The sequence below is a fragment of the Dama dama genome, chromosome 25, assembly GCF_033118175.1.
Source record: "Dama dama isolate Ldn47 chromosome 25, ASM3311817v1, whole genome shotgun sequence".
NCBI lineage: Eukaryota > Metazoa > Chordata > Mammalia > Artiodactyla > Cervidae > Dama > Dama dama.
This window is the reverse complement of record NC_083705.1, coordinates 72891740-72918652: the sequence shown is the minus strand read 5'-3', so window position 1 is coordinate 72918652 and position 26913 is coordinate 72891740. Positions and strand designations below refer to the sequence as shown.

Here is a 26913-nt window from a genome sequence, read left to right as displayed (position 1 = left end):
TTGAAAGCCTTCATAGCTTTAGGACTGGATAGATTTCCTTGTGGTAGTTCATGGTCACAGTGTGAGATTGTTTTTTTAATCCTTTAAAAATCACAGGAATTTTTGGGCGAAGATAGTATTTAGATCAAAGGAATTTTAAATTAAAAACTCAAATATGTGCAGTGCTTTTAAGGAATTTAAGGTGCTGTATCTGCATATGCACATGTGTAATAGATTAAAGATAAATTTGTTGTTGGAAACCCAGGATCAGAGAGTTCCTTGTACATTTTCAAATATGCTTGAAACATAGTATGTTTTCCAGATTGAAAAGTAACATAACTCTCTTCTTTGTTGCAGTAATTTGTTAACAGAATATCAGAAGAAATGTGATGATATCCTTTTACTGGCTTTTTTCTTTGAATTTTTAAGAATGTAAACAAATGTGAGAATTTTCATGATTATCCTTTGGGAAGTGGTATTTACAGATTCAAAGCAGGAAGTGCCTCTAATAAGCCAGTGAGCAGCTGTCTTCTCCTCTAGACACGTGCTAAATCAAGGCTGCTCGTCTCCTTGTTACAGAATGTTTTGTTTTTGTCGTTAATTCTGATTCTCTGAGGTTTTGTAAGCTTTATCAAGAGTCGGTCTTTCTCATTTGCACTGAGGACAGCCCCTGTGTTCTTTAGGTTTAGGAGTAATGTGAAGCTGAGATGATGCTGTGAGAAGATTTGGGAGTTTCTGTAAGAAGTGTACTATAGGAGTATCAGAGTGTTGGAAGGGTAACTTTTGTTCTTAGCTTTGTGGTTTGTAGAAAGTAATAAATATCTGCCGAGGCATAGTGGACTTCTGTATCCACTGGACAGTTCCTGGGCTCTGAGTCCCCACTTGTTCAGGAGCCATCTGGAGCAAATCGGCCTCTGTATTTTCTTGAAAGGGGGGAAACTGTGTGCCCAGTTGTTCTGCCACATCGCGTGCTAATACTTAAGTCTCTCCTATGACAATACACATACGTATTGTTAGGGATTCACTGACCTGCAGCTCCAGCTTCAGAGTTGGGGCAAGTGCTATGATTTAGGTTTTTCACTAACCTGAGACTGGTTTCAGTTTTGTTTCTGGCATTCCTAAACTCACATGTGATCATCAGTTACTGGTTTGTGTTGGCACCATCATACCTGATTTGTATCATTGGAGTAATAAAATCAAGGCATAGCATTTCAATCTCTTTAGTATCTGAATTTTTACATTTAAAACAACAGGCCTCTGAAAATCTCCTCTTGTGTTTTATTTATTGAAACTGTCTGTCTGTTTAACTATATATCTATGTTACTTAAAGAGTAATATCTTTGGTTTTGAAAGCTGTGTGGAAACCATAAACACCTTTAATTAGCAAAATAGGGAAATAGGCAGTTAATTCCAGTCTGAGGCAAATATGTGCTCTTTGTATCCTTTCTGGAAGAAATGGTATGAACTTTTTGAGGTAATAACAAATGTCATCCAGCAGGGAAATTATTGAGCTAGTTTCCTAAACTTTATGAAATTTATTAGAATAGTTTATTAAAAATTGATAAAACTTATTCTTGAATTCCCCCCTATAATGGGGTGATCTGCTTCAGCCTCAACTACAGGTAAATAGAGATTAAAAAAAAAAAATAAACACACCTGCATTTGCTCACAGTGTGTATTCACTGTACCTCAAGTATGCGGTGGTTTACTCTGCAGCCTGAGGTGCCAGTGCTGTAGGTTTAATACGGCATCTTACGCGACTTGATTCTGTGCTCTTTTTTTTTTTTGTAATTATTTTTTATTAAGGATACTTGCTTTACAGAATTTTGCTGTTTTCTGTCATGCCTTTAAGGTGAATGAGCCATAGGTATACATATATCCCCGCCCTTTAGAACCTCCCTCCCGTCTCCCACCCACGCCACCCCTCTCGGCTGATACAGAGCCCCTGTGTGAGTTTCCTGAGCCAGACAGCAGATTCCCGCTGGCTGTCTGTTTTACGTATGGTCATGTAAGTTTCCCTGTTACTCTCCACACATCTCACCCTTTCCTCCCTCTCCCCATGTCCATAAGTATTTTCTATGTCTGATTCTCCACTGTTGCCCTGTAAATGATTCTTCAGTACTGTTTTTCTAGATTCCGTATATATGTTTTAGAATACAGTATTTACCTTTCTCTTTCTGACTGTACTTCACGCTGTACAGTAGGGTCTAGGTTTATCCACCTCATTAGAACTCAGATGTGTTCCTTTTTATGGCTGAGTAATATTCCATTGTGTGTGTGTGCCACAACTTCTTTATCCATTCATCTGTCGATGGACATCTAAGTTGCTTCTATGTTCCAGCTATTGTAAATAGTGCTGCAATGAACAATGGGATACATGTGTCTCTTTCAATTTTGGTTTCCTCAGGGTATATGCCTAGGAGTGGGATTGCTGGGTCATATCACCATATGACCTAGTTTTTATTCCTAGTTTTTTAAGGAATCTCCATACCATCTTCCATAGTGGCTGTATCAATTTACATTCCCACCAATAGTGCAAGAGTGTTCCCTCTTCTCCATATCCTCTCCAGCATTTATCGTTTGTAGACTTTTTGATGATGGCCACTCTGACCAGTGTGAGGTGATATCTCATTGTAGTTTTGACTTGCATTTCTCTGATAATGAGCGATGTTGAGCAACTTTTCATGTGTTTGTTAGCCATCTGTATGTCTTCTTTGGAGAAACATCCGTTTGGGTCTCTCTCCCACGTTTTGATCGGCTTGTTTGTTTTTCTGGTATCGAGCTGTATGAGCTGCTTGTGTATTTTGCAGATTAGTCCTCTGTCAGTTGTCTGACTTGCTGTTGTTTTCTCCCACTCTGAGGGCCGTCTTTTCACCTTGCTTAGTTTCCTTTCTGTGCTCTTTTGTGTCATTCTGACCGTCTTCTTCTTTATTAGTTTCTCTTTCTATAGGACAGAGGGTATATTTTATTTCATCGGAAATTTTTGTGAATTTTTCTTTCTTGCAAAGACTGCAGTAATTTAGGATGAATAAAATATACTCGGTTAGAAGTTTATGTTCTAATAGAGGAGGATAAAGACATGTTATGACCTATAGGTATTTCTATATTGTGATATGAGAGTAGGGTTTTACAGGAGATGAAACTTAAAGATGAAACTGCTGTCTCCAGTAATATTTTACTGGCAGCGTGATGGGAAATGAAGTCATCAAATTGTGCAGATTGTGAAAGTGAGAGGTTTTTAGATTTTATGTTCTCCCTGTATTTCTTTTCTCAGCTCCCCCACATTGTAGGCTAATTCTTTACCATCTGAGCCACCTGTGTTCATTAAACATATAGATACATATATGTATACGATTTTAGTAAGTATGTAATTCTTGTTTCCTGGAACTGTGCTCTGGACTCTGAGAAAGGAAAGGCAGGACGTGTGGGGATTCAGAGTCGTTTTCATTAGTTGTTTATTCCTTTGTCTTTGCTTTTGTCTGGAATTTCATATTAATCATACAATTAATCAAGAATCTTTTAATTTAGAGAAGTATATATTTTGACTTACGGTAATGTTGTAAATTAGGAGTAGCTCAGTAAAAAGCTTTTTGTCATATGTTATAGGTGGAACTTTGGATGTTGTATTCTAGGAATTATGATCTTACCTGTATGTGTATTGAACACAGATTATTACAGTTTTAAAGGGAGTTTTATCTTCAGACCGGTATCTGTAGATGAAGTTTTCACAGTTTTCTTTAACAAGTTTTACAGCTGCAGTTTGCAAGAAGGTAAGCTACCTGTTTTCACAGTTGATTCAGGGTAGACATTTACTGGACTAGATTTCTACACAAAAAAGTGCCACATAGAATTGACCCATTATGTAGGCTTTTTTGAGTGCTCATAATAAAAGATGTACATTTTCCTTCCTATTGTCTAAATGAATTCTTACTGAGGTCTCAAATTACAGCCTAGGGTTTGGTTTTTCAGTTACTTTTACTGACTGTGTGGCTTGAGATGAAGCTTATTGCTATCAATTATTGTCTCTGTGAATTGGACAACTTAATGTGGTTGTTTACTGTGTATATTTTAAATGATTTAAAATAACCTTACTTAGAATTTAGTAGTGTTGTATGCAACACTACTGATTACACTTACCAATTAGAAGAAGGCAAAGTGTGGTTATAAAATGAATCACAAAGCTGCTTGTCATTTAATTTAAAGCAGTGGCAATATGTTTATTATTGGAAGAGCCACAGCACCTAATAGACAGTGCCAGTACTCTTGCGTTCTCCAGGCATTGAGAGCCTCTGGCGTCTGCTTCTCAGATGGCTTTTGCTGTACTTTTATTAGAAATAGAGTCATGTCAAAGAAATAAAAAGTGATATGTAAGTAATTTTCGTATTTAAAAATACCAAAATAAATAGAATGCATTTAAAAAGAGATTCTTATTTTCTTTTTTGTTTTTAGAAAAAAAATTTGAAACTCGCCAGTAGATACATTTAATAATTCACCATAGGTACTTCTCATAATAACTTTAATAATGTATTGTCCATTTTTAGAGAGAATAGTACTCTGCATCACCAAGTGGAGCAGATGCTTCAAAAAATTTCTCCTCTGCAGAAGTGTCAGGAAGAACTGGGATTTTTAAAAGCCGAATTAGAAGAGAAAAAGGTACCTAAGCTAATTTTCCTACAAAGGTTTTGAATACAGTAAGACCTGCTTATTTACTACCACTGGGATAGGGGACGTTACGTATCTTACCAAAGGAGAGAGAAATGACAGTCAGGGCCCTCACGTGCACTGCTGTGCTTAGAGAACATTGAACTAGCTGACCGGTGCCTCAGTCCTCAACAGTGATCACTAGTGATTAGTGGGGTGCTGTATTAGGTGCTTGTGCTTTGTGAGAGATTCATAGAAGAACCTTTTAGCTGTGAATTTGTATGACTTTGTGCCCTGCATTGCTTGCTTTTTCTGTTTTCTTTCTGTCATTGTGGTGGCTCAGACAGTAAACAATCTACCTGCAATGTGGAAGACGTGGGTTTGATCCCTGACTTGGTAAGATCCCCTGGAGGAGGGCATGGCAGTCCACTCCAGTATTCTTGCCTGGAGAATCCTCATGGAGAGAGGAGCCTGGCGGCTACAGTCCGTGGGGTCGCAAAGAGTAGGATACAGCTGAGCGACTCAGCACAGCGTATAAGTGTAAAATAACATGCCAAAGTTCAGGCTTAAACTTAGAAAAATAAGGTTCTCCGTTTCAAAACCCAGCTGCAATAAAACAATTTTAAGTGCTGTAAACTTATTTTTTAATATAAAATTCGTGTTACTCTTGCTGGAGCTCTAGAAGACAGTTTATGGCTTTTACAGATTAAAAACTCTGAAGCCGATAGTTAGGTGTTTAGCATGAGACAAGTGGTAGCCACGCTGCTTCCTGTCTCCTTGACCTGATAGCACTTGGCCTCTCGGTCTTCATGTCATTCCATAAGGAAAACCTCTTCAACAGTGATTGATTTTCCTGTTTGTTTAGAAAGTATTATATATTTATCTGTGTGGTGAAAGTTAAACAATCGTGCTGAATTTTGTCTGTCTCTGATGACAAAGTAATGTCATCAGCCATTCCTGAGATGAAATGTTAATATTGGAGTCAGAGTTGAATAATAAACCCTCAACAGTCAATCCTTCACTTTGGCTTTCAAAGAATTCCTCAGCTTCTGAATCCTCAGGCCCCTTATCTGTAAACAGGGGTCATAAAGACTGTCTCTCTGAGCTCTGGCAGTTGAGCAACTGTGTGTATAGGTGAACTGTGTAATCAGGTTCAGTATGTTTCTTTCCCATTCCATGATGCCTGTAGGCATGCCTGTTGATTGGTGTGAACATATTCCCCCCAGTTATCAGTAAGTGTAATGATGGATATTTTTGCACAGTGGTAATAATTGTTGTTGTTGTTTAGTTGCTCAGTTGTATCTGACTCTTTGCAACCCCATAGACTGTTGCCAGGTTCCTCTATCCCTGGGATTTTACAGGCAAAAATACTGGAGTGTGTTGTCATTTCCTACTCCAGGGCATCTTCCTGACCTAGGGATTGAACCTGCATCTCCTGCATTGGCAGGTGGATTCTTTACCACTGAGCCACCTGGGGAAGCCCAGTGGTAATAGTAATTTACATTTATTAAGCTCAAAGATTGCTCTAGGGTTGTTGAATTCTAATTGGTTGAGACAAAAATACTAACTTTTCAATGTTATGAAGATTTGGATTTACCTTAAAATTAGCATATTTTAAATTTTATAGCTCTGTTTGACTAGACTGTTAATCATGTTACCTCTGTTGAGAGTTTGGTTATATCTGTTAATGTGTTCAATAAATTGTACTTTGGTTTCCTGCCTAAACATGTTTATTCATTTGGTTAATTTCATACTATTAAATGATAATGATTTAGCTTATCAAGGTCAAAATGAGTTATCACTGATGGTCAGTGACTTTCACATTGGTGAATGTCAATCAATATGTAAATTTCAATATATTAAAAATTTCAATATATAAAATTTCTTTTCCAGAGTTCTCTAAAGTTGTATCAGGACACTCATCGGGAATATGCTCGTGTGAAAGAAGAATGCTTAAAAACTGATGCTCAGTACGTATTTAAAAATTACTGTGAAAATAAGGTGTTCAGCCTTGAAGCTGTCTAATGTTTATATGAGTAGTGTTGTCTTCTCTCTGTCTTTGGGTTTATTGGCCATAATTAATTAATTAGTCTCTCAACCTTAGTTTCCGCATGTCTGGAAATTCTATGTTGAAGGATTAATAGGACAAAATACCCCATCGTATGTTAAGCGCTTGCACAAAGAAGGAACTCCATAACAGTTTTTATGTCTGTCTGTATGTGTGTGTCTGTGTTACGTTTTCACAGAGAAAACATAAATTGTTGTCTCCTTTTTTTGTACAAGTCCTTTAGCACGTATTATGTGGAATGGGTGTCTTGGTCTATTAGAGCAAAGGGCTCTTCCAAAATGTCAGTTAACTGTTTTGAAGTCTAATACTATGTTCACATCATTTACAAAACTTGTGAACTACACATAAAGTTATTTCACAGTAACTCAAGAGACTTTCTCAGAGGGTTTCCTACCTTCTCTGACTCAGAAATCTTTCCTAAAACTGAAAAAGTGTAGTTTTCTAGCCACTGTCTCCTATAAAATGGTGGTATGACTGTTCCTACCAGACGTGCTCCTTAAAGTAGCCTCACCTGATCAGGACACCACCTGGACACCTCAGCTTGGCTTATGTGTCCACGCTCATCTAAGAGTCCCAGGCATGGCGTTGCCTGAAAAACAGAATTTTAAATCCCTTTTCCACAGACTGCATGAAAACAGCATGCTGTTGTTTCTGTGGTTTGCTCTGCCTTTTGAACAGTTGGTGTTTTTAGTGGTTGGTGTGTGATGCTTGTCGTGGCTTGACGTGGCTAACGGTTTGTTACATAAATCTTAGTACTTAAAAAAAAGTATCACAAATGTGAAGTTGTAATATACTTTTTCTGTTATAACTTTCCTACCCATGTTAATGTGTACAATTGTGTTATCAGGAAGAAGAAACTAGAAGCCAAAGTGAAGAAGCTGGAAGGTAATTGGCACCCTGTTACCCCACTGATGGAGGTCATCATCCTCGTAGAGGTGATTGGTGTCTATACAGGGCTGTAGTTCTCAGGCAGGCAGTCCGGTCCTGGTTTTGACGGCTTATCCCTGGGAGAGTGCGTGAAGGGCGCCCTTAGGGAGAAGCGTGAGCACCGCGCTCCTCTCAGTTCCCGGACAGTCGTGGCCTGGAGCGTGCAGGTCCTTGACGTGTTCACCCAGAACATGGCCCACATGTTCTGTGTCAGCAGCAGCAGTCAGTCAAGGACTTAATTTTGAAAGTTGAATCTCATGGGGCCTTCTCATTTTTTTGGTGATGAAATCACTGGTTAGTGGGGAAGGACACTCCTCTTAGTATTCAGAAAAGAATATTTGGATGATCATGACTCCCGTGGTGGAGAGATCTCTGTGAGATTCCCTGCATCGGAGCCCTGCAGACCCTCGCTGGCCCCGGTCCTCTGCTCTCAGCCAGGCGTGGGCCTGGGCTGCCCTCTTCTGCGGCCTCACCGGCCCTGCATGGGCCCTGCTCTCACAGCACTAGTGCTCTGCCTCAGAGAACGGTTGGTTTTATTTTTTTATTGAAGTATAGTTGATTTATAGCATTGTGTTAATCTCTGCCACACAGCATAGTGACTCACATAATATAAACATTCTTTTAAAAAGAAGATCCTTTTTTATCTTCTTTTCCATTATGGTCCACACAGCAGATTGAGTTTAGTCCCCTGTGCTGTGTGGTAGGACCTTGCTGGTGTCCATTCTGTAATATACCATTTGCATTGCTAACCCCACACTCCCACCGCCTCTCTCTCCATCCCCCTTGGCAACTGGGAGTCCGTCAGAGAATAGTTTATTTTCATTTCGAGTGTGAACTGAGAATTTGAATAGACGTTGCTGAATATGTTTCCAGTTATTAACTTGCCTAAATTGAGCCCAGTTTTTCAGACTTAAGCTCTAAATATTTTGGTAACAACTTTTCCCCTGATTTGGTTGTTGCAAAAGCATTGTGGCAGTAAGTACAACATCACTGTGTTCCTTCCCAGTATGACCTTCTGTTGCTAGTGTGTGGGGATACGTGTCTATTTAAGGACGTGTTTTAAAGGGATCCAAAGTGCCTGTGAGAGTGTATGAAGCTATTACAACAAACTTCTTTTGAATCAAAAATATATTTTCCATGTGACAGAAATATGTTTCTAGTAAGTGATAGGACATAGAAATCAGGTGAAAAAATAGACAAGTTTGTTAGAGGAATCAGGAGGGGACTGTCTCTATGGTGTTTGTAGGATTTTACTTCTCATAGCAATTGTATGTGCACATATTCAGATACAGTCAGGACTGGTGAGGTTCTTCATAGTATAGTTGAACCCTTCGGTGCTTCAGAGCCTAAAACTCGAGTTAAGAATTTGCTCTCGGTCCACAGGGGAGCTGCACAAACATGTTAGAAGTACTTCTGTGATAAAGTTATGGCACTTGGGGTGAGTTGACTTGAGGCAGGTAACTCCGGGCAGGCAGGCACAGCGGTATAGTAAATGCCAGGAAGGCTGTCCCTGCCGCTGGATGAAGAGCAGGGCCTGAACCACTGCTCAGCAGAATCACACTTCCGAGTCTCTGGCGCTGGAGTGTTGCTGGCTGTTGAATAGTGAGCACACCACAGCCTCTCCTCTGTAGGTCTTGTGTGGTGGCCTTTTGCCTGACTGAAGGGTCTGGGTTGGCTTGTTTGGGGATTGGAAAGGTTTCTTAAGGCCTATGACAGTTCTTCGTTTTTGTAGATAGTCGTTTAATCAAAAGTGTTTCTGCCTTTATTCCTGACTCCGACAGAATACTGAAAGAATGGTAACTTTACAAAATCTGTTTCAAATTTGGGGAAAAATTGAGAAAAGCTCTCCGTAGGTTTTTTGAGTATTTCATCAACGGTACTTATAAATTTGGTAAATTATTTTTCTCTTTTACTTCACCGTACTCTTTAAATAAAGAGGCTGCTGTCAAGCAAACTCAGGACTTCAAGCAACTAAGGAATGAAAAGAAAATACTTGAAAAGGAATTTAAGAAGACACAGGTAATAGGTCACAGCAGTGCCGCCTGTGTTGAGCTCTTCTCTCCGGCCTGCTCGTGTCCTCTCTCAGCGCGTGGGTCCCCATCATGCAGAGTCAGAGGCCCCCAGAGACGTGGGGGCCGGGAGGGGCGCCCTGGGCCGCCCCTGTACATCCCGTCCTAAACAGCTGCCCTCCTGTATCCGCTGTGAACACTGCTTCTGTTCTGTTTTCACAGGAAAGACTTGACGAATTTTCTAAACAGAGAAATGAAAGGGGTGAGTATTCAGTTAATGCTTACTTAAAAATGCTGTTTCGACACACATTATTCTAACTGTTTTCCCCCACATTTTAGAATTGAGACATATTGGAACACAGATTTCAAGTGATTCTTGCGGAAGCATTGATAAAAGTGAGTATATTACGAATTTAGTTTTAATCTCCGTGTATTTCTTTTAGTGGTTTGGGAGGCTGCTTGTTACTCTTACCTATGGGGTAAGGGATTCCAGGGCGTGTAAGTGATTTTTGTTAGAAGAAACCACCTCCTGTTTCCTGTCATCATTAGATCTGTAACCTTGCTGTCTGATAAGATAATCCAGTGAATGAAAGAGTCAAAAAGCTGGGAGAGGTATACTTTGCACACTTTGCAATAAATAAGTAGAGTTTCCTCGTTAGGTTACAGTCTATCAAGTTAATGCTTGGTTTCTTAGGTGCCAGTTATATAGATGTGGTTAAAGGCAGGCAGGGAGACCGTGGAGTCCGAGCCCCACAGGGTGTTTTTGGCAGACAGAAGACCTGGGGAAGCCTGGACGTCCCACGGAGGGTGTGGTGGTCCTCCGGGAGCAGGGTGCCCCGCGCCCCACTCGTTGCACTCTGGACCCACTGCCGCATGGCTGGAGGCGTGATACGAGAAGTGGGGACCCCGGGGATCACATCACCACTTCCACCTGTTGCAGGACCTTCGGCCATTTGCTTCCCTTCTTTGTGCTTTCATTCTCAGTTTAGAAAAAGTTATGAATTTCTGCTCTGCTATCTCATACTTTTTTGGTAGAGATAAGTTCAAAATGGTAAGTAAATAATGGTATTTTCATGTCACCCATGTTTTTTCCAAATGGAAATCATTAAAAACACATTGTTTTGTTCAGGTATGTAGTGTCTCTTCAGAAGTCTCCTTTACCTTTATTCCTTCCTTTAATTTTTTATTTTTTTAGTCCACAGTTCAAGGCTTCAGGCTAGACTAACAGTTGACATGTTTCAGCTGCCTGGGGCCTGATTCCCTGTTTGTCACTATCACTGATATACGATTCCATGTATCTTTGGCTCCTCCTGCTCCGAGGTATGGAGACTTTTGCGTACTGGTGCTGCTGAGAGAAAGCGAGGGCTGGGCAGCGCTTGGCTTTACCAGCTGACAGCCAGCTCTTGAGTTTGGTCATCTCAGTTTTAGGAGTCAGCCGTTATCAGACCTTACTGTTTAAAATAGAACCCTCACCCCCTTCCGTAGTTGCTCGCTAGTCTCATGTTCTGATTTTTCATCAAAGAGCTACTTACTAGTTTTACTAGAACTAGTAAAATCTTTTTTTTTTTTTAAAATATATCCTCTCTGTGAGGGAAAGGATATTGTTTATTTTACTTTTTCCAAATAAATGAAGTCTTTAGGAATCTGCTGATTATTTCGCTGTGGAGCTTGATGGGTTAAATTCCCAGTTCTTAAGTATGTGTTTAACACTTCCCTCTGTTAATACTGGACTTCTGAAGGACATTATGAGTTAGAAAGAGCATTGGGCCGGCTTCACTTTTGAAAAGACTGCCTGAGTCCTGTGTTGGCCTGTCTTTCTTTTCACATTCCTTATCTAAAGATGGCAGATAAAAAAAAAAAGAATAGTTAAAAAGTGCTAACAATTATTGAGGAAGGTATAAAGCAGATGGTGGCAATTGGTGATGAAATCCCAAGTCACAGAGGAAGTAGCAGCCCTCCAAAAGCAGGCTTTGACTGCAGGAGCCTGGCGTCCCCAGAGCGGGGGTGGTGCGGGGGCGAGGAGGCGCAGCGTGACTGACGGGTGGGAGGTCTGCCGCCGTCAGGCTGCACGCTGTCACGGGCTGTGACCCAGACTGGCCGCAGGCCGCGGCCCGAGTTTAGTCTTCTGGTGAGTTAGGAAAGGCAGGACCCGGGACGGCTGTGGCTGTCAGAACATGGGGTTAATGGTGCCGCTTGGAAGGATAGCTCCCCCTGTTTGCAGAAAGTGAGGTATGTGTACACCATGGGGGTCCTCACCATTCCCGCTCTGCTTGCCCTCCTGATGAAGGCGTGTCCTGTAGGTTCGTGACACGAGGACCTGCGTTTGTTGCCAGAGGAACAGCCCTGTGGATGGAGGCTGAAGAGACGTGCCCTGGCTGTGAGAGGTGCTCCTGTCCTGAGGAGGAGCAGGGACAGGAGAGAAAGACCCCAGGCACGAGGAGAGCAGTCCCTGAGGGAGCAGTGGTCGGCCAGGAACAGGGAGAGGACGTCTCCAGCTGAAGTCGTGTCCTCAGAGGCCGCTGCTGTGACATCTGAGGCAGAGTTCTCTGATACTAAAAACACGATCGTAGGAGTGAACCCGCTGGAAAGGCTGGGTTGCTGAGTGGGCAAATAGAAGATTGCTTTGATGAGCCAAGGGATTTAATCGTGGATATCTCTGAGTGTGTGGTGTAAAAAGATAAGGAAATAAAAGGTGTTAGGGGAAATCTGAGACTTTGGAGCATAGAGCCAGATGTTGTGATAGTCACCTAGGACTTCTCAGGGCGGAGAACAGAGCTACTCTTTCCGGAGAGAGTGTGATCAGGAAATGATAGACGATTTCCCAGATCAGGACCTTGATGTGATAGTTACAGTAGAAAAGCCTGCCAACTGTAGAGCATGATGTTTATGTACAGTCTCCATCCCTGACTTGTTCAAAGGAAATATATTTAAAAACAAATGACACAGAAAGATTGAATAGAGTGGGATGGATGTAGAAATTTCAGTTGAAGCAAATTCTGATTTGAAAGCAGTCATATAACACAAAGGGCTTCCCTCGTGTTTCAGTTGGTAAAGAATCTGCCTGCAATGCAGGGGGCCTGGGTTCGATCCCTGGGTCAGAAAGATCCCCTGGAGAAGGAAATGGCAACCCACTCCAATATTCTTGCCTGGAGAATCCCATGGACACAGAGCCTGGTGGGCCACAGTCCATGGAGTTGCGAGAATTGAACACGACTTATAATGAAAAAGAATAATTCACACCTAGGAATGAATTTACTTGGATTAAAAGGAACTATCTAGAATGATCAACAGTGCAATTCATCAAGAAAATACTGCTCTTTTGATCTTTAGGCATAACACTGCATTAGGTGAAACGCTTGGATATTCTAGGGGGAAGAACCAAATCTGTCTGCATAAGAGACTTCAGTGTGTTTGTTAGAAATGGAGAGTAAAAGCAAACAAAATGGGAGATGGAATGGGAATCATGATTGCAGGATGGATGATTTACATTAACTCTTAAACCACATCCTGGGGATTCTTTGAATTACTTGTCAAAAATACCTAAAAGCTGACTATTTATTGAATAAAAAGCTACAATCTGAGATTAGGTTATAGATATTTCAAAAGATATTAATAAAAATCTCTCCTTCGTCCTTCCTGAAAAACTGATAACTGAATACACATAATAAACTGCTCTTGGATAACAGAAAAGATAAAAGCTGAAATACTAAACTTTTGGAAATAAAAAATAAGGCAGCATTTATTAAAATCTTTGAGATATTGACAGTATTCAGTGAGTGATCCGTGGTCTTAAGCGATGTGGTGAGGATATGAGGATAGACACAGGGCAGCCTCAGAGGAAGAATCCCTGACACGCGCCCTGGTGTGCTGCGTTGCTTCAGTCTGTCTGCCTCTACGACCCCATGGACTGTAGCTCGCCAGGCTCCTCTGTCTGTGGGATTCTCCAGGCAAGAGTATTGGAGTGGCTTGCCGTGCCCTTTTCCAGGGGATCTTCACCACACAGGGATCGAACCCACAGCCTTTTTAAGTCTCCTGCATTCGCAGGTAAATTCTTTACTGCTAGCGCCACCTGGTAAATGATGTTAGGACGCAGGAATTACAGAAAATGAAGCAAGAATTCCAGAAAATGAATGACTTAAGAAGGTAGGAAAATACAACAGAAACGCAAGGAAAATAGAAGGAAGGAATTGATGAGGATGGAAACATGCGTGAATGAAACGGGAAACAGAGCGGTTACTTTGGGACCACTAAAATGAGTGGCTGGGTCTCTGCAGCGCTGCTGTAGCTGACCACTCTTTGGCGAAGCTGATCAAGAAAGGAAGGCAGAAAAACCTAGTAGTACCAGGACTGAGAAACCTGTCAATTTGGAGAATTTCTGAATTTATAAATTTCAGATTTTGTCATGTTTATAAAGTGGAGTGTTTTGTAGGCAAACACACTCAGATTGACATAGACCACTTGTTGGAATATCCTGAACAGAGAAATAAGCCATAAGAAAATTAAAAGTTAAAGATCTAATACTATGGAAGATCTAGATGGCTCACAGGTGAGCAGGTCTTCAGTGAAAACCTGATGTCTTTATTATTATTTTTGCTTTAGGGCTTAAAAACTATGGACTGCTTCCTGTCTCATTGTTTTAGACTAGCATAACCGTGTACCAAAACTATATATGTGAAGATATATGCACACATATCTTTAAGACTCAGAGCTCTGTAACTTAAGAATAAAGCTGTGAAAATACTAAAATTTTAAGAACTCACATCTATTAGTAATTTAGAATATGGACAAATTATGACTTAGGATTTATCTCAGGACTACCACAACTGGTTAAGAGGGACATGGTAGGATCATCTCAATTCAGCATCCATTCCTCATTTGAAAAACAAAAGACAAGATAATAGTAGGAAAAAAATATTCTGAGCTTGAGGGAGGTGAAACACAGAGAGCACAGGCGCTGCCGTCAGAACGTGGCCCGCCTGCTCTTCATCCCCTCTCTGCACGCTGGACACCCTGAGCAGGCTCACAGCGCAGGCGCTGTCAGGGCTCGTAAGGAAGTCAGGCTGTTCTCATTTTGAAAGAGGCGACTGACTGTGTAGGGAAAGGAAAATAGCAGTGTTGGAGCTTGGGCAAGCGCTGGTGCGTACAGTGAGGACACGCGGTGGGTCGTCACTAGTCTGTCAGAGCAGATCGGATAACGGTCCGTTCTCAGATGGCCACAGATCGGTCAGACGCGCGGGGAAGTACCTGGAGGCCGCGTGCCTGCCTTTGTGAAGACAGCTCTAAAATGGCTGAACATGCACACAAATGCTGTGTTCCTGGATCCAAACAGTGAAGGCACAGAGATGGGAATTTTCCCCACATGAATTTATAAATGTATACTCTAACACTGGATGGGGAAGGCTTATCAGGAGGAATAGACCCCATAATAATAAATTAGCCCTGAGCCAGAGTCGTGCCAGCACAGATACTAAAATAGAGTTACAAGGACGTGTGCCGTTCACGTGGGCACTGACGAGTCAGTGGGGCAGGCAGGTCTAGAAACGCTGTCCTCAGAGCTGCCTGGCGTTTGATAAAGGAGACATTATCAAAGGGCCAGGGGAAGGTGTGTGGTTGAGCCGAATGGGGTTTTCACGAGTAAGTCCCAGTGCCACAATGAAGGCTGTTTTCTGCTTGCTGGTTTTGGATAGCTCTCGTGTCAGACTGGAAGTAATGAAGGAGTGCTCAGTTGGAATAGGCATAGCTCTGGTTAATAGCTTCTAAGAATAGAGAAGGAACTGTTTTTGTTTTTTTTAAGGTTCCTTATTTGCTGCTTTGGGTATTTGTAATAAGCAGGGATCCTGGTCAGGTCATTTAAGCAAAGGGCGGGGGGGTCACAGTATTTTGAAGCAGGCTTTTGGATAGGTTAATCACAATGTAGATAAACTACTTGATCATAGAATTTTGAAACTTAAATATGGATGCACTTCACACAGTGACTGGCTAATTTGGGTCAGGAGAGGTCGGAAATGCCCAAATTTTCCAAGTTCTGTAAGTTTGCCCCATTTGTCCTGGTCCTCTTTCTGTGGACTTCATTTATAGAGTGATGCAGTTTGCCATTAAATAGGGCTGTCCTGTTCCAAAATTTTCCTTGGAGATATTTTTATTATTGATCTTTTTAGCCTCTCTAGAACTAGATTATAGATTTCAGTGTTTTCAAGAAATGATTCTGTTTAATAACATCAAGTGAGCTATAACAGAATTTTGAGGTGACCTGAAATTACAAGTATTTAATACTATTTTCAGTTAAATTTTAAGTAGTGTGGCTTGTCTTTTTATGTGTATTTGACACAAACTATTCATGTTTATATTTTGATGAATGCTTTTTGCTTGGAACATTTTGGGGAATTTGTATTTTTAGTGTTAAATTCACTTTAAAACCACAGTGTGATATTCTTAATGTTATATGACTTTCATTTAGTTACAATTGTCCTTTGCCTTTCAACTTGAGCCAGTGATTCTTAACCACTTTAGGAATTCAGACCCTTTGAAAAAAATTTCCCAAAATCCCAAAGCCCTCTCTTTCCTTGCAGATGTGGAGGCTGCTTTCTGTGTGTCTAGGCATGTGGGTGACTCTCTCTCCCTCTCCGTATGTTTATACCCACGTTTGTCTCCTCTCATTTCCCTTTAAGGCCGTTAAAGAATTTCCCAGGACCCATGAAGCCGCTAAGTTAATTACCGCCTGGTCACCTCTGGTGGCTTTTCTGATGACCTCATGGAACCTAGCGGATACTGTTTCTTCTTTGTAGAATCCATGGAGCGGTGATACATACTGGTCCTTCTAGCTGGGCTTCCTCCCTGCAGTCCCCAGTCACATGGCACTGTCTGTGGAAAATGCAGAGAGCAGAGATTTATTTATCCTGTGCCTGCATTACGGTGGTGACGACCTTTACCAACAAGCACGTCGGGTTTTCTGAGTCCCGCCCTGTGTGCACCACATCCTCCAAACAAAACCCAGGCTTGTGTTCAGGCTTCAGTCAATAGGCCTTCGTGCCGGCAGCCGGCTGAGCTGTGTTCAGTGGCTGACGGAGGGGAAGGTGGTTTAACTTACCTGGGTCTCTCATTCCCTGGTAAGTCCCCGTTTCCCAGGAGTGTGTCTTGGCCTTGGGCCGAATGAGCTGAATGACATGACTCTAACACTTGACTCTTCCACAGGGAAGGTAAAGCTGCTTCTGAAGGAGCTCTGGCTGTGCATCAACACCACACACAGGCTCCCCGGTGAGGGCGGCAGATGCATCCCAGGTGAGGGGGAAGCTTCCAGAGCTTCATTTCATGCATCAGCAGCGGTGTTTACTGTGGACGTTGTACCGCTTTAGTTTTCAATCTCTAGAATCTCGCATCAAAAGAGTGTAATAAACTAAGGTGGGCACCTGTAATCATACAAAGCTCTGTTCCTTCCATCGTGACTTCTGGTCTCACTGAATGCATCTGGCTTTGGATTTTGTAATAGCTGCTTCATCAGGGAACATCCATGGAAACTGGGAAGGACTTGTAGAGGGAGTGTGTGTGGCTGGTTGCAGATGGAGACCGACTTTCCCCGTTTCCCTGCTCATGTCACCTTCCCTGGGTTCCTTTAATTGGGCTTCCTTGGTGGCTCAGATGGTAAAGAATCTGCAATGTTCGAGACCTGGGTTTGATCCCTGGGTCAGGAAGATCCCCAGGAGAAGGGATTGGCTACTCGCTCCAGAATTCTTGCCAGGAGAATTCCATGGACAGAGGAGCGTGGTGGGCCCCAGTCCCTGGGGTTGCAAAGAGCTGGGCATGACTGAGTGATGCTTTCCCTTTTCTTTCTGCCTTTAGTTGCCCCTGGTCTGACAGTTACCGATCTTTCCTTGTTTCCTGACCCTTTTGGAGACTACAGATCGCTGGGTAGAAAGGCTGTGGGTTGTGGCATGTTCTCTTGTATTAGAGTGAGGCTGTGTATTTTCCACAAGAGCTTCTAGTGTGTGCTGGGGAGAGAGCGTGTGGTCTGCCTTGTCCTGGGGGCTGTTGACCTTGACCTCTTGTGGCAGTGGTGTCGGCCCAGTTCCTCCTATGAAATTGCGTTTGCTTCTTCACTCAGTGGCCACCCTGAGGGAGATGCTGCGACATGACGCGCCTACTGTTTCCCTGCAGCCCTGGCCCACTGATGTGAGCTTTGCTGATGCAGCTTGTGGGCTACGATTACTACTTTGTTGAATAGTGGTTTTTGTAATTCCCTCATTTTCCTGAAGGTATTAATTGCAATTTTTCTGTAAGAAAGAACTGTCATTTTTCTCCACTTATTCATTCACTTATTTCTATCAATATGGTCTCATAGACACTTGTTTTATCCTGTGTGTTATAATCCAGTACTTGTATTATTCCTCTTATTGCTCAGATTGCCCCAGGTGCAGTCATTGGGACCATCTAGTCCTCTTAGGCATGTCCATCTTTACATCTGGTTCTGCAAGCTGTCTCGGGCTCAGCTTTTTCCCCCTCCCCATTCCTGTAATCAGCCACTGCTCCACAGAGCCCTGAGGGTTTCTATGAAAGGTGTGTTTGTAGCTTTCATATATTTTTACAGCTTTCAAATATGACAAGTGGTTGTTTCCAGTTAATTTCCAGGACACAGTGTTTTTCCTACAGTTAGCATTGCTGCAACTTACCAAGATCAAAACCCACAGAGAACTGGCCTTTTATAGTAGCTCTCTGTTGCGTGACAGTGCAGAGCATTTCTGTGACACAATCAGGTTCCTTAGAGTGTTGTACAGATCCTTTCATGGGGTGAAGGTGAAAGTCACTCTGTCATGTCCGACTCTTTGGGAATCCATGAACTATAGAGTCCATGGGATTCTGCAGGCCAGAACACTGGAGTGGGTAGCCTTTCCCTTCTCCAGGGGATCTTCCCAACCCAGGGATCGAACCCAGGTCTCCTGCATTGTAGGCGAATTCTTCACCAGCTGAGCCACAAGGGAATCCCTACATGGAGTAAGCCTGGTATAAGTTGATTTTAGAAGAAGAAATGTTTCCTGTCGCCTTGTTGGAGAAGGCTGTTTCTCCCCAGGAGAACGAGTGTGTCATCGAGGCCCGTCACCATGGCCACAGGCAGAAGCCTTGGCGGGCACGCCCTGCTGCCTGCTGACAAAAGCATCTCACCCCTCCCCTCACCAGTCGTCTTTTTGTTGAGGGAAGCGTACTTTTGTGCAATGTGTTTTAAGTCTTATAGGATATTCTTTAGGCAGGGATCGTTGACTTTTAAAAATGTTTCTACTTGGATTTAATACAAGCATTTTGAACTGTTAAAATAGGTGTTTGGTTTTTTTTCTTTTATTGATAACTGTAAATAATTTGATACTCACTTTTTTGTCCCCCGCAGGAAAGCCTGCCCAAGAAAACCGCAGATCTGTCGAGTCCGGGGAAGATGGGGTGCTCCCTGCAGCAGGTGGCAGCCCCGTCCGAACCTCGGCTGTGCAGACATGCCTGGCAGAACTGTCCATGGAGATCGAGGGCGACTTCTCTGCCTGTGAGGACGTGGGCGGAGCAGCGGGTCGTGACAGCGGCCTCTCTGGGGAGGATCCGGTTCCTGAGGCTGTGGCATGGAGGGGCGCGGCTCAGGGCCCTGGTTTCGACGAGGACCTCCAGGCTGCGGTCGACTTCTTCAGGCGGCCCCCACCCCTGCTGTCCCCGGTGCCCTCCCCGCCGCCCGTGTCGCCGCCTCGTCTGGGCGGTTCACCTTCTCTGCTTGCACCTGTGAGTGGGCACTTTGTATGGGCCTCGCCAGGTGGCCACCTTGTCCACCCTGACATGTGAGCGCGTTCCAGATAGTGTCAGGGCGGAGCCCCGGGGTCTGTATCTTGTACATGCACGCGCGCACACACACACACACACGCATGTGCACACACACACATACACACACGCACGTCATGGTCTTCGTTTTGTACTGGGGGTGCATTGTTACTGTTTTCATCTGCAGCATATTTTAAGTCTCCTGTGGAGGACTGTGTCTTGGTTGCTTACTCTTACCTTTAGTTTTGGACACGTAACAGGCATGGAATGAGTGAGTTACACAGGTGTTTGTAGGCCTGAAGTGTTTCAGAGACGAAAAGTCCATGTATGGCATGCACACCTGTTAACTTAGGTTGATGCATTCTCCACCTTCATGCAGTGAATTCTTCATCTCTGTGTATTTGCAGAGTGGGTTTATGTGATTTCTTAGGAAGTTAATCTTTTTTTCTCTCTTTCCTTTTTATTGTTTAAATTGTGAAAGTGATAGGGGTCGCAAAGAGTTGGACATGACTGAGCAACCTTCACTTAGCAACACACTCACTAGGAGACTAGGAAAAGACAGAACCAAATTCCATATAGAGGAAGTTAGTCTTGACAGAGCAGATTTGTATACTTTTTGGCTTAAGGAAGAAAGAGATAAATGGCTCCTTTGACTCACTTCATTTAGGAACCGTGATGCATGCCTGTTACATTCTGGACACGGTGCTAGACACCAGGAGCCCAGAGGTGACCGAGTCTGGTCACCCTTGCTTGGGTCTTGGGGGGTTGCCCATGAGGGGGCTGTGGTGGAGTCTGCGTTGCTGGGGCTGGGCTGGGCGCTCACCCTGGCAGGCGGCCAGCGGTGGGCTGGTGGGAGAGGCCCCCGGATGCTGGCGTCCAGCTGGGCGTGAGGGAGGCGTCGGGTGGAGGTGCTGTTCACAGAGGTGTGGAACTTGGGCCAACCTGACCCGGGGAGTGTTCACCCAGACCAGGGCCCAAGCCCATGTGTGTCTTAAGGGCTTCACGTGTTCTCCTGATGGGAGTGGGGAGTTGTTGATGGGTCCAGAGAAGTGGACCCTAAAGGTGAAGTTCCACGTGAAAGTTTCCGTTGAGTCGCAGTGGGGATGGGGAGAAAGTGGGGGAGTCCGGGGACAGGCAGGACTGTGGACTGGAGTCTTGGGATCCAGCAGTGTTCTGTGTTCTTGACCCCTGGACCCAGTAGCCGCACTGGAGTTAACTGGTAGGCACTGGTTTGGAAAAGGTCTCCAGGCTGAGCGAGCAGCGAACCTGGTGAGATTTGCAGTGTGGCTGTGAGAGGAGGGGTCAGTCACTGGTGTGGAAACAGCGCAGAGAACAAGAGCCTCTGGGCGGGAAGGCAGCGGAGGAAGTGTTCCACGTTAGGGGTGGGTGGGCCTCCCCTGGGGCGCCTGTGAGCCTGGGGTCCCGTCTGTGGTGTGGAGCGGGGCAGGCTGGGTGCAGCGGCCTGTGTGCAGCGGAGGCCTGGGGCCAGCGGCGTCACTCCCTCAGCGTGGGGAAGGGAAGGGCTGCATCCTGGCGGAGTGCCGGTGAGGCCGGAAGGAAGAGGACAGAGGCTGGACGCGACGCCTGCAGTAGAGGAGAAGCAGGACAGGAGGCACCCTCGGGAGGATGGGCTTTTCTGGCGGGAGCCCGTTTGGGTCAGGGTTGGTTACTCATCATCAGTCCGTCTGCTGTGCAGGACCAAAGGCAGGGCGGTGGTGCGCTGGCTCTCTGGGGCTGGGTGACGGAGGCAGGTCTAGACGAGGGGCTGGTCAGGGGTCATGGAGGGCTTCTGGAGCAGATGTGGAGGTCATGGGCCACAGGAAAGGGGAGTGGTTCCTACATGGAGGGGAACTTGAGAGTCCAGGGATAACTGCAGCTGGGGTGCAGCCTCAGTGAGAGGCGTGGGCAGACGGGCCTGCAGAGCGGCCCCCAGAGCGCGAGCCAGGCCTGGGGGGGGGGGGCGGGAGGGGCGAGTCGGGGCAGAGAGGACAGCGGGGCAGCTGCAGGCAGTGGGCCTTGCGAGTTGAGGAGGAGGACGGTTCAGAGTCAGCACAGAGCAAACCCTCGGCTGCGAGTGCACAGCACCTGGATGCCTCTCGCGGGGACGCGGTGTGCATGCGGGGAGCATGGGGGGCTTCTCTGAGGAGAGATGGGGAAGGCGCTGGCTCCCCAACCCCCGCCCACCCACCCGTGGAGCGCCCGGGGTGGCCTGCCTTCCTCAGATGCCTCCAGAGCCTGTCCGTGTCCAGTGCATTTAATCGGTACTGTGTGTAGTTGGTTGAAGTTGTATTTAACTGATGGATACAATTCCTTTGTTTTTAAGGAGCCCTTCTTTGGAGAGGGTGCCGACTCCAGCGATTATGACTCGGCCCCACATAGGAATCCTGAGCCTGTGTCAGAAAACGATCCGCCTGAGGCCCAGGACCGCTGTGGCTCATCTGGAGAGAGGGAAGGAGCTGGAGCCTGGGAGGAGCGGTCCCATGCCCGCGAGGCTGCCCCGGCCCTCAGCGCGGGGACCACGCTCGGCTTTGGGACCTTCGCAGCAACCCTGTGGGAGCCCGCGGCCTCATTCGTCTTCGCTCGGGAGCAGCTCTGGACCGTGTCCTCTGAGCTCAGGGCTGGGAGAGAGAAGGGCGTTGTGGACGAGCCGGGCAGACAGAGAGAGGTCGGGGAGAAGGCTAGGTTGGTGCACGGCACGTGGACACGTCCCAGAGCCACGGGTGGCGAGGCTGCCGAGACGCTGTTCGGCGGCCTGGCACGCGAGGAGGGCACGGCTCACGGTCGGTCAGACCCGCCTCCCCCTCCCCCGGGCCTGCGGCCGCTCAGTGAGCCCAGGGCACCTGATGGGAAGACCCTGCTGTCCCCAGTGCTTGAATCACCCAAGTCAGAGCTGGCCAGGTGGACGCTTAATGATGGAACTGCGTCTGAATCGGGGTGGCGGTCAACTTCTGGTCATTTCCAGGGACAGCCCAGAGCCTTGGAGAAGGAAAGAGGAGCCATGCAGAGGTGCGTTTCAGGAGCACCCCCTGCCCCGGGAGCTGCGGGACTCGGCCTGGGAGATGCGTGGTCTTGCTCCTTGGCCTCGGGCGCCTCCCCTCGCTGTGGCCGCCCCCCATCTCCCTCGGGGCTGGAGGGTGGCGGTGGTCCCGCCATTCCCCCTGCCATTGGCCCTCCCCGCCCACCTGGCTCAGAGCAGACGGCGCCCGCTGTCGCGGTGACCACGTTGGAGGTGCCCCCCGAGTCCCCAGGGTGCCCCTTGGGAGGGGGCCATCTGGAGAGCAGCTTCCCCGCTCTGAGCCCCGTGTTGGGGGCGTCTGGTCCTTTTGGTCAGAGGAGCGGCCCACTGGGATGCGCGGCCTTTGTGAAGGACTTGAACAGTGCCCGCTCGCTCCCGCAGCCTCTGTTTCCCCCGCGGTTGGCGCTCCTCCCGCGGTCAGCGTTCCCGGGGGCCGCCGGCAGCGGGCTGGCTGCTAGGCAGGCGCTGAGGGTAGAGCTCGCACCCGCTGGGACAGGTTTCACAGCATCACCGAGGCCTCCGTCCAGCTTGGTCAGGAGCAGCTTAGACTTTGGCAGAAGCGCTTCCTGGCACCACAGTGACCTCTTGCGGCGGGGCGGTGAGGAGAGGCTGACCGCACAGCCCGACGGCGCGCCGCGGGCCCCGAGGTCCTCAGAGGGCAGCGGGTTGGCGTCCGCATTCGCCGGCGAGGACCGCAGTCCCGCTGCGCCCCGGGCCCCGGCATCCGTGCTGCCCAACCAGGTGTCCGTGATCACGAAGCAGGCGCGGCCTGGCCCCGCGCAGCCTGCCCGCCTGGAGCCCCCGGGGCCGGCTGGGAGCGAGCCCGCCTCAGCGAACGCCGGCGACACCCAGGCCAGCTGGACGGCGTGTGGAGCGCAGCGTGGCAGAGAGAGGGGTGCCCCTGCGCAGAGCAGGGCCCGGAGCCCTGCCTCAGGAGCCCCCACCTCCTGGGGAAGATTAGATAGTGATGCTCCAAGCGGTTCTTACCCTGTAGGAAATTCCCATCATCCTACAGACTGTAAATTCGCTTTCTCTTCTGAGAACATCCTGGTCCCAAACCGAGAGGCCCTGACGGGCGCCGCGGTGCAACAAGAGGCTCAGAAGCGGAGCCCTGGCCTTCCAGCCCCAGACGTGCACACGGCCAGCCTGGACGTGAACAGACGTCCAGCCCCGGAGCTGACGCTCTCCAGAGGTTTTCCTGCTGGAGAGGAAGTCAGGTGCCCTGGGGCGTCTCTGGCCTTTTCACAGGCCCAGCCTGCCGTGCAGCGTGGCCTGAAGGAACGCCTGCAGCTGGAGTCTGAGAGTCCTGGCGGCGCGCCTCCTGAAGGCCTGGGCACCGCCAAGACTGCATTTTCGCGTGCTGCCCCGTGCTGTTACAGTGGCATCCGGGAGGTGGGCGGAGGCGACACTGAGGTGGAGGAGAGCGAGGCGCCCAGCGGCAGCGAAGGGGAGACGGAGCCCGACCCCGCCTCTGAGCCGGGCCCGCACGGCGCCCCCGGGGCCCCCAGGTGGGCCGTGGGGGCTGCAGAGTCCGGGCCTTCCATCGAGGTGGGCTCCCTGACCTCAGCTCTTCAGGACTTCAACATCAGCACGCTCTCTGAGGTGGACAGACTGTCCACCTCCGAGGTCGTCATGTTTCTTGAAAGCTGTCAGCTGAGAGACTATAGTTCAGCGGACTCTGTTTCAGAATGTTCTAGCAAAGGAACCCTGAATAGAGGAATGAATGAGGAATTGAAGCACAGTGGATCATCAGGAGAAGGGTATGGAAGTCAGATCTGTGAAGAGGAAGCGCTGGAGACCTCTGAAGAGTGGGTGGAGTCGGAGGAGGACGACTGTCCTTTGCGGGGTCAGCTCCCTCGCTGCTCCATGGAGACGCTGTCCGAGGTGCTCACCAGGCTCGGGCAGGAGCTGCAGGCCAGCCAGGAGGACAGCGGGGCAGAGGAGGCCGTGGGGCTGCTGCTCTTCAGAGGGCCTGAGAGCGTGACGGCAGAGCACCTCCAGCAGCAGCTTCCGCCTCTGAACACAACCACCGCCACCTCACCCTTGCCGACGGCCGGCCCGCACATGCAGGGCGGGTCCCCTGCACGTGTTGGACCTGGCCGCGAAAACATGCAGAGCGTGCCTGAGGGCCGCGTGGATGCCGTCAGGCCGGTGGGCAGTGGGGAGGAGGTCCCGTCAGAACCCACAGAGCCCTCGGTCCCGAGCACTGACCCAGGAGCGGGTCCAGGAGAGGTGAGGCTTCAATGTCAGATCTCCACGGTGACCTCTGAGGTCATCAACGTGCTCATCAACAAGGATCAGAACCTAGTCATTGAGAAAGGGGACAACTGGACCATCATCAACGGGGTGGCGCTCATGCCGGAGGTGGGCCAGGTTATCCTATGTGATGCCCCAGAGGACGCCCCCCTTTCCGCCGATCCGGAAGAGCTGGCAGCTGGTTTCCTGTCGGTTCCTCCCGTGGAGAGGTCTCCAGAGGCTGTCGCACCTCTTCAGGAGCCCCCGTGTGGCCGCAGTGCGGCTGGAACCCAGGAGGAGATCTCAAGCAGTGGGCAGACTGGTAACTTTGATAAAAGTCGTTTGCGAAACAGACCCGTTAAACCCAGCGTGAGGATCAGCTCTGAGATATATGATCAGAACTTTGAGTCGCAGACTGCTCCATTTGATCACACTTATTATAACTCGAAACTGGAGCCACTGGGCAAAAATAAGAATCGATCAAAGGTTTCAAACAGAGATCAGTCCAACAAGCCAGTCAAGACTCCAGCTTCGGGCCGAGTTGAAACCACTCAGCGTGAAGTCTCTCCTTCGTTTTCAGGGGAAAGAGGTCATGGAAAACCCCAGAGAAGTCACACGCAAACCATCCTGGCCACTGCCGACACATCCACACCCGCAGACTGCTGTGTGGACACGCTGAGCAAGATCCGGCAGGAGGTGGGGCCCCCGCTGCCCCCGCTGCTGGCGCCCCTGATCGCCACGCCACCACGGACGTCCAGGCCAGCGTCTCCCCTCATCTCCAGCTCCAGCCCCTCCTCGCCCCTGTCCCCGCTCTGCCCGATGTCCCCGTCGTCCGAGCCCCTGGCACCGCCCGTGACGTCCCCGCCTCCGGAGGAGCCAGGGCCCTGCTCTCCTCCGTGCGCCTCCCCGTCCCCGTCGTCCGCGCCGGCTGAGGACAGGGTCTTGTCGTCCCCCCTGCAGTTCTGTGCGGCGACCCCAAAGCACGCCCTCCCAGTGCCCGGCCGCCTGCCCCCGCTCGCCGCCACCCATCCTGCGGCGGCAGCGCCCCCGGAGAACTCAGTGAAGATCCTAGACACCATGTACCCGGAGCTGTCCGCCCGGGCCCGCACCCTCAACATCCTCAAAGGGAACATCCAGCTCACACGAGGCCCGCCGGCCGACCGTAAGGGCCTGCCGGGGCCCGTGGGCGCCATTGCAGGCTTCCAAGCCATTGCTTCCAGCTCCACCGCCTTCGTGAAGGCAGGGGGCAGCTCCAGCGGCAACGGCAAGCAGGACAAGGCAGGAGGCCTGGGACCTCCACAGGACCCAGCTGGGAAAAGGATGCTGTCTGTAAGCACTCCGCGGAGCGCCAAGAGGCTGCGCCTGGACAGCGGGTCCCCAGAGCCGGAGCCCACCCCGAAGGGCATGGGCTGTAGCCCCCAGAGGGACCCCCCCCAGGCTGCAGCCCCGAGCACAGAGGAAGACAGGTGTCCTCTGCCAGCCTCGCAGTCGCCCCCCAACCCCGAAGAAACCGCGGAGACCCCTGACAGAGCCATCGCGGAGGCCTTGAGAAAGATCAGGGAGGCGGCCTTTGACCTGTTACCTGTCATCCGGAGTCACGTGTATGTGGGAAACATCTCCAAAAAGCCAGTCATGCGAGACCAGGAGAAGGAAGTTGTCTACGAGTTCAGCACCACAAGAAAGGTAGGTGGCTTCTCCGCCCGGAAAGCGTTGGGATTGCCCGTCCCCCGACACAGGCTGCCTCCTGCCAGCGAGGGGGGGCCCCAAACAGAAGGTTATTGTCCAGGATGGACAGTCACCCGTGTAAGTCAGGACCTGTGCTTTATTTCTAGCCAGCAGTTTGTACATCTGAGAAGTGGTCAGACGTTGGGGACTTGGTAGTCTGTATTCACTAGATAAGTTACAATTTTAAAGGGAAAAAAATGTGCCTGTCAGGACTTAAATTGTACAGTTCCCATTGATGCTGGCACGTTTAAAGGCCCAAAATAGTTTTCTTCAGAGCATCAGTTGCTCTGTGATAGAGCCTTTCTGTCATTACTGTTACATACACATCTGAGAATTTTGAGAAAAAGTTAGTGTGTGGGTCCCCCCCTTGCCCCCCACACTCAATACAGGTCACCAGTCAAATAGGAATACATGCTTAGTTTCAAGAGGAGGTGGGGAGAGAAGTGTGTAGGTTTACATACTGGGTTTCTTAGGACTTTCCTAGGTTATTATCTTTTCCATGTTCATGTTGATAGTGGGTGAGTGACTTC

The 26913-nt window shown here is 47.9% G+C and overlaps 1 protein-coding gene across 2 annotated transcripts in view; it reads left to right on the top strand.

Moving 5' to 3' along the window:
* ICE1 (interactor of little elongation complex ELL subunit 1) overlaps positions 1–26913 on the top strand; it is a 59641-nt gene that overhangs the window by 11567 nt on the left and 21161 nt on the right. The window contains exons 3-13 of one of the 2 annotated variants that reach the window (XM_061129357.1): positions 337–371; positions 3731–3749; positions 4521–4632; positions 6514–6590; positions 7536–7573; positions 9552–9634; positions 9847–9886; positions 9964–10020; positions 16816–16902; positions 18998–19371; positions 21731–26341. In XM_061129357.1, the coding sequence (XP_060985340.1) occupies positions 337–371; positions 3731–3749; positions 4521–4632; positions 6514–6590; positions 7536–7573; positions 9552–9634; positions 9847–9886; positions 9964–10020; positions 16816–16902; positions 18998–19371; positions 21731–26341 (5533 nt within the window). Of the gene's footprint in view, positions 1–336; positions 372–2237; positions 3750–4520; positions 4633–6513; positions 6591–7535; positions 7574–9551; positions 9635–9846; positions 9887–9963; positions 10021–16815; positions 16903–18997; positions 19372–21730; positions 26342–26913 lie in introns of those variants that run through there. The other variant, XM_061129356.1, reaches the window with a different exon arrangement.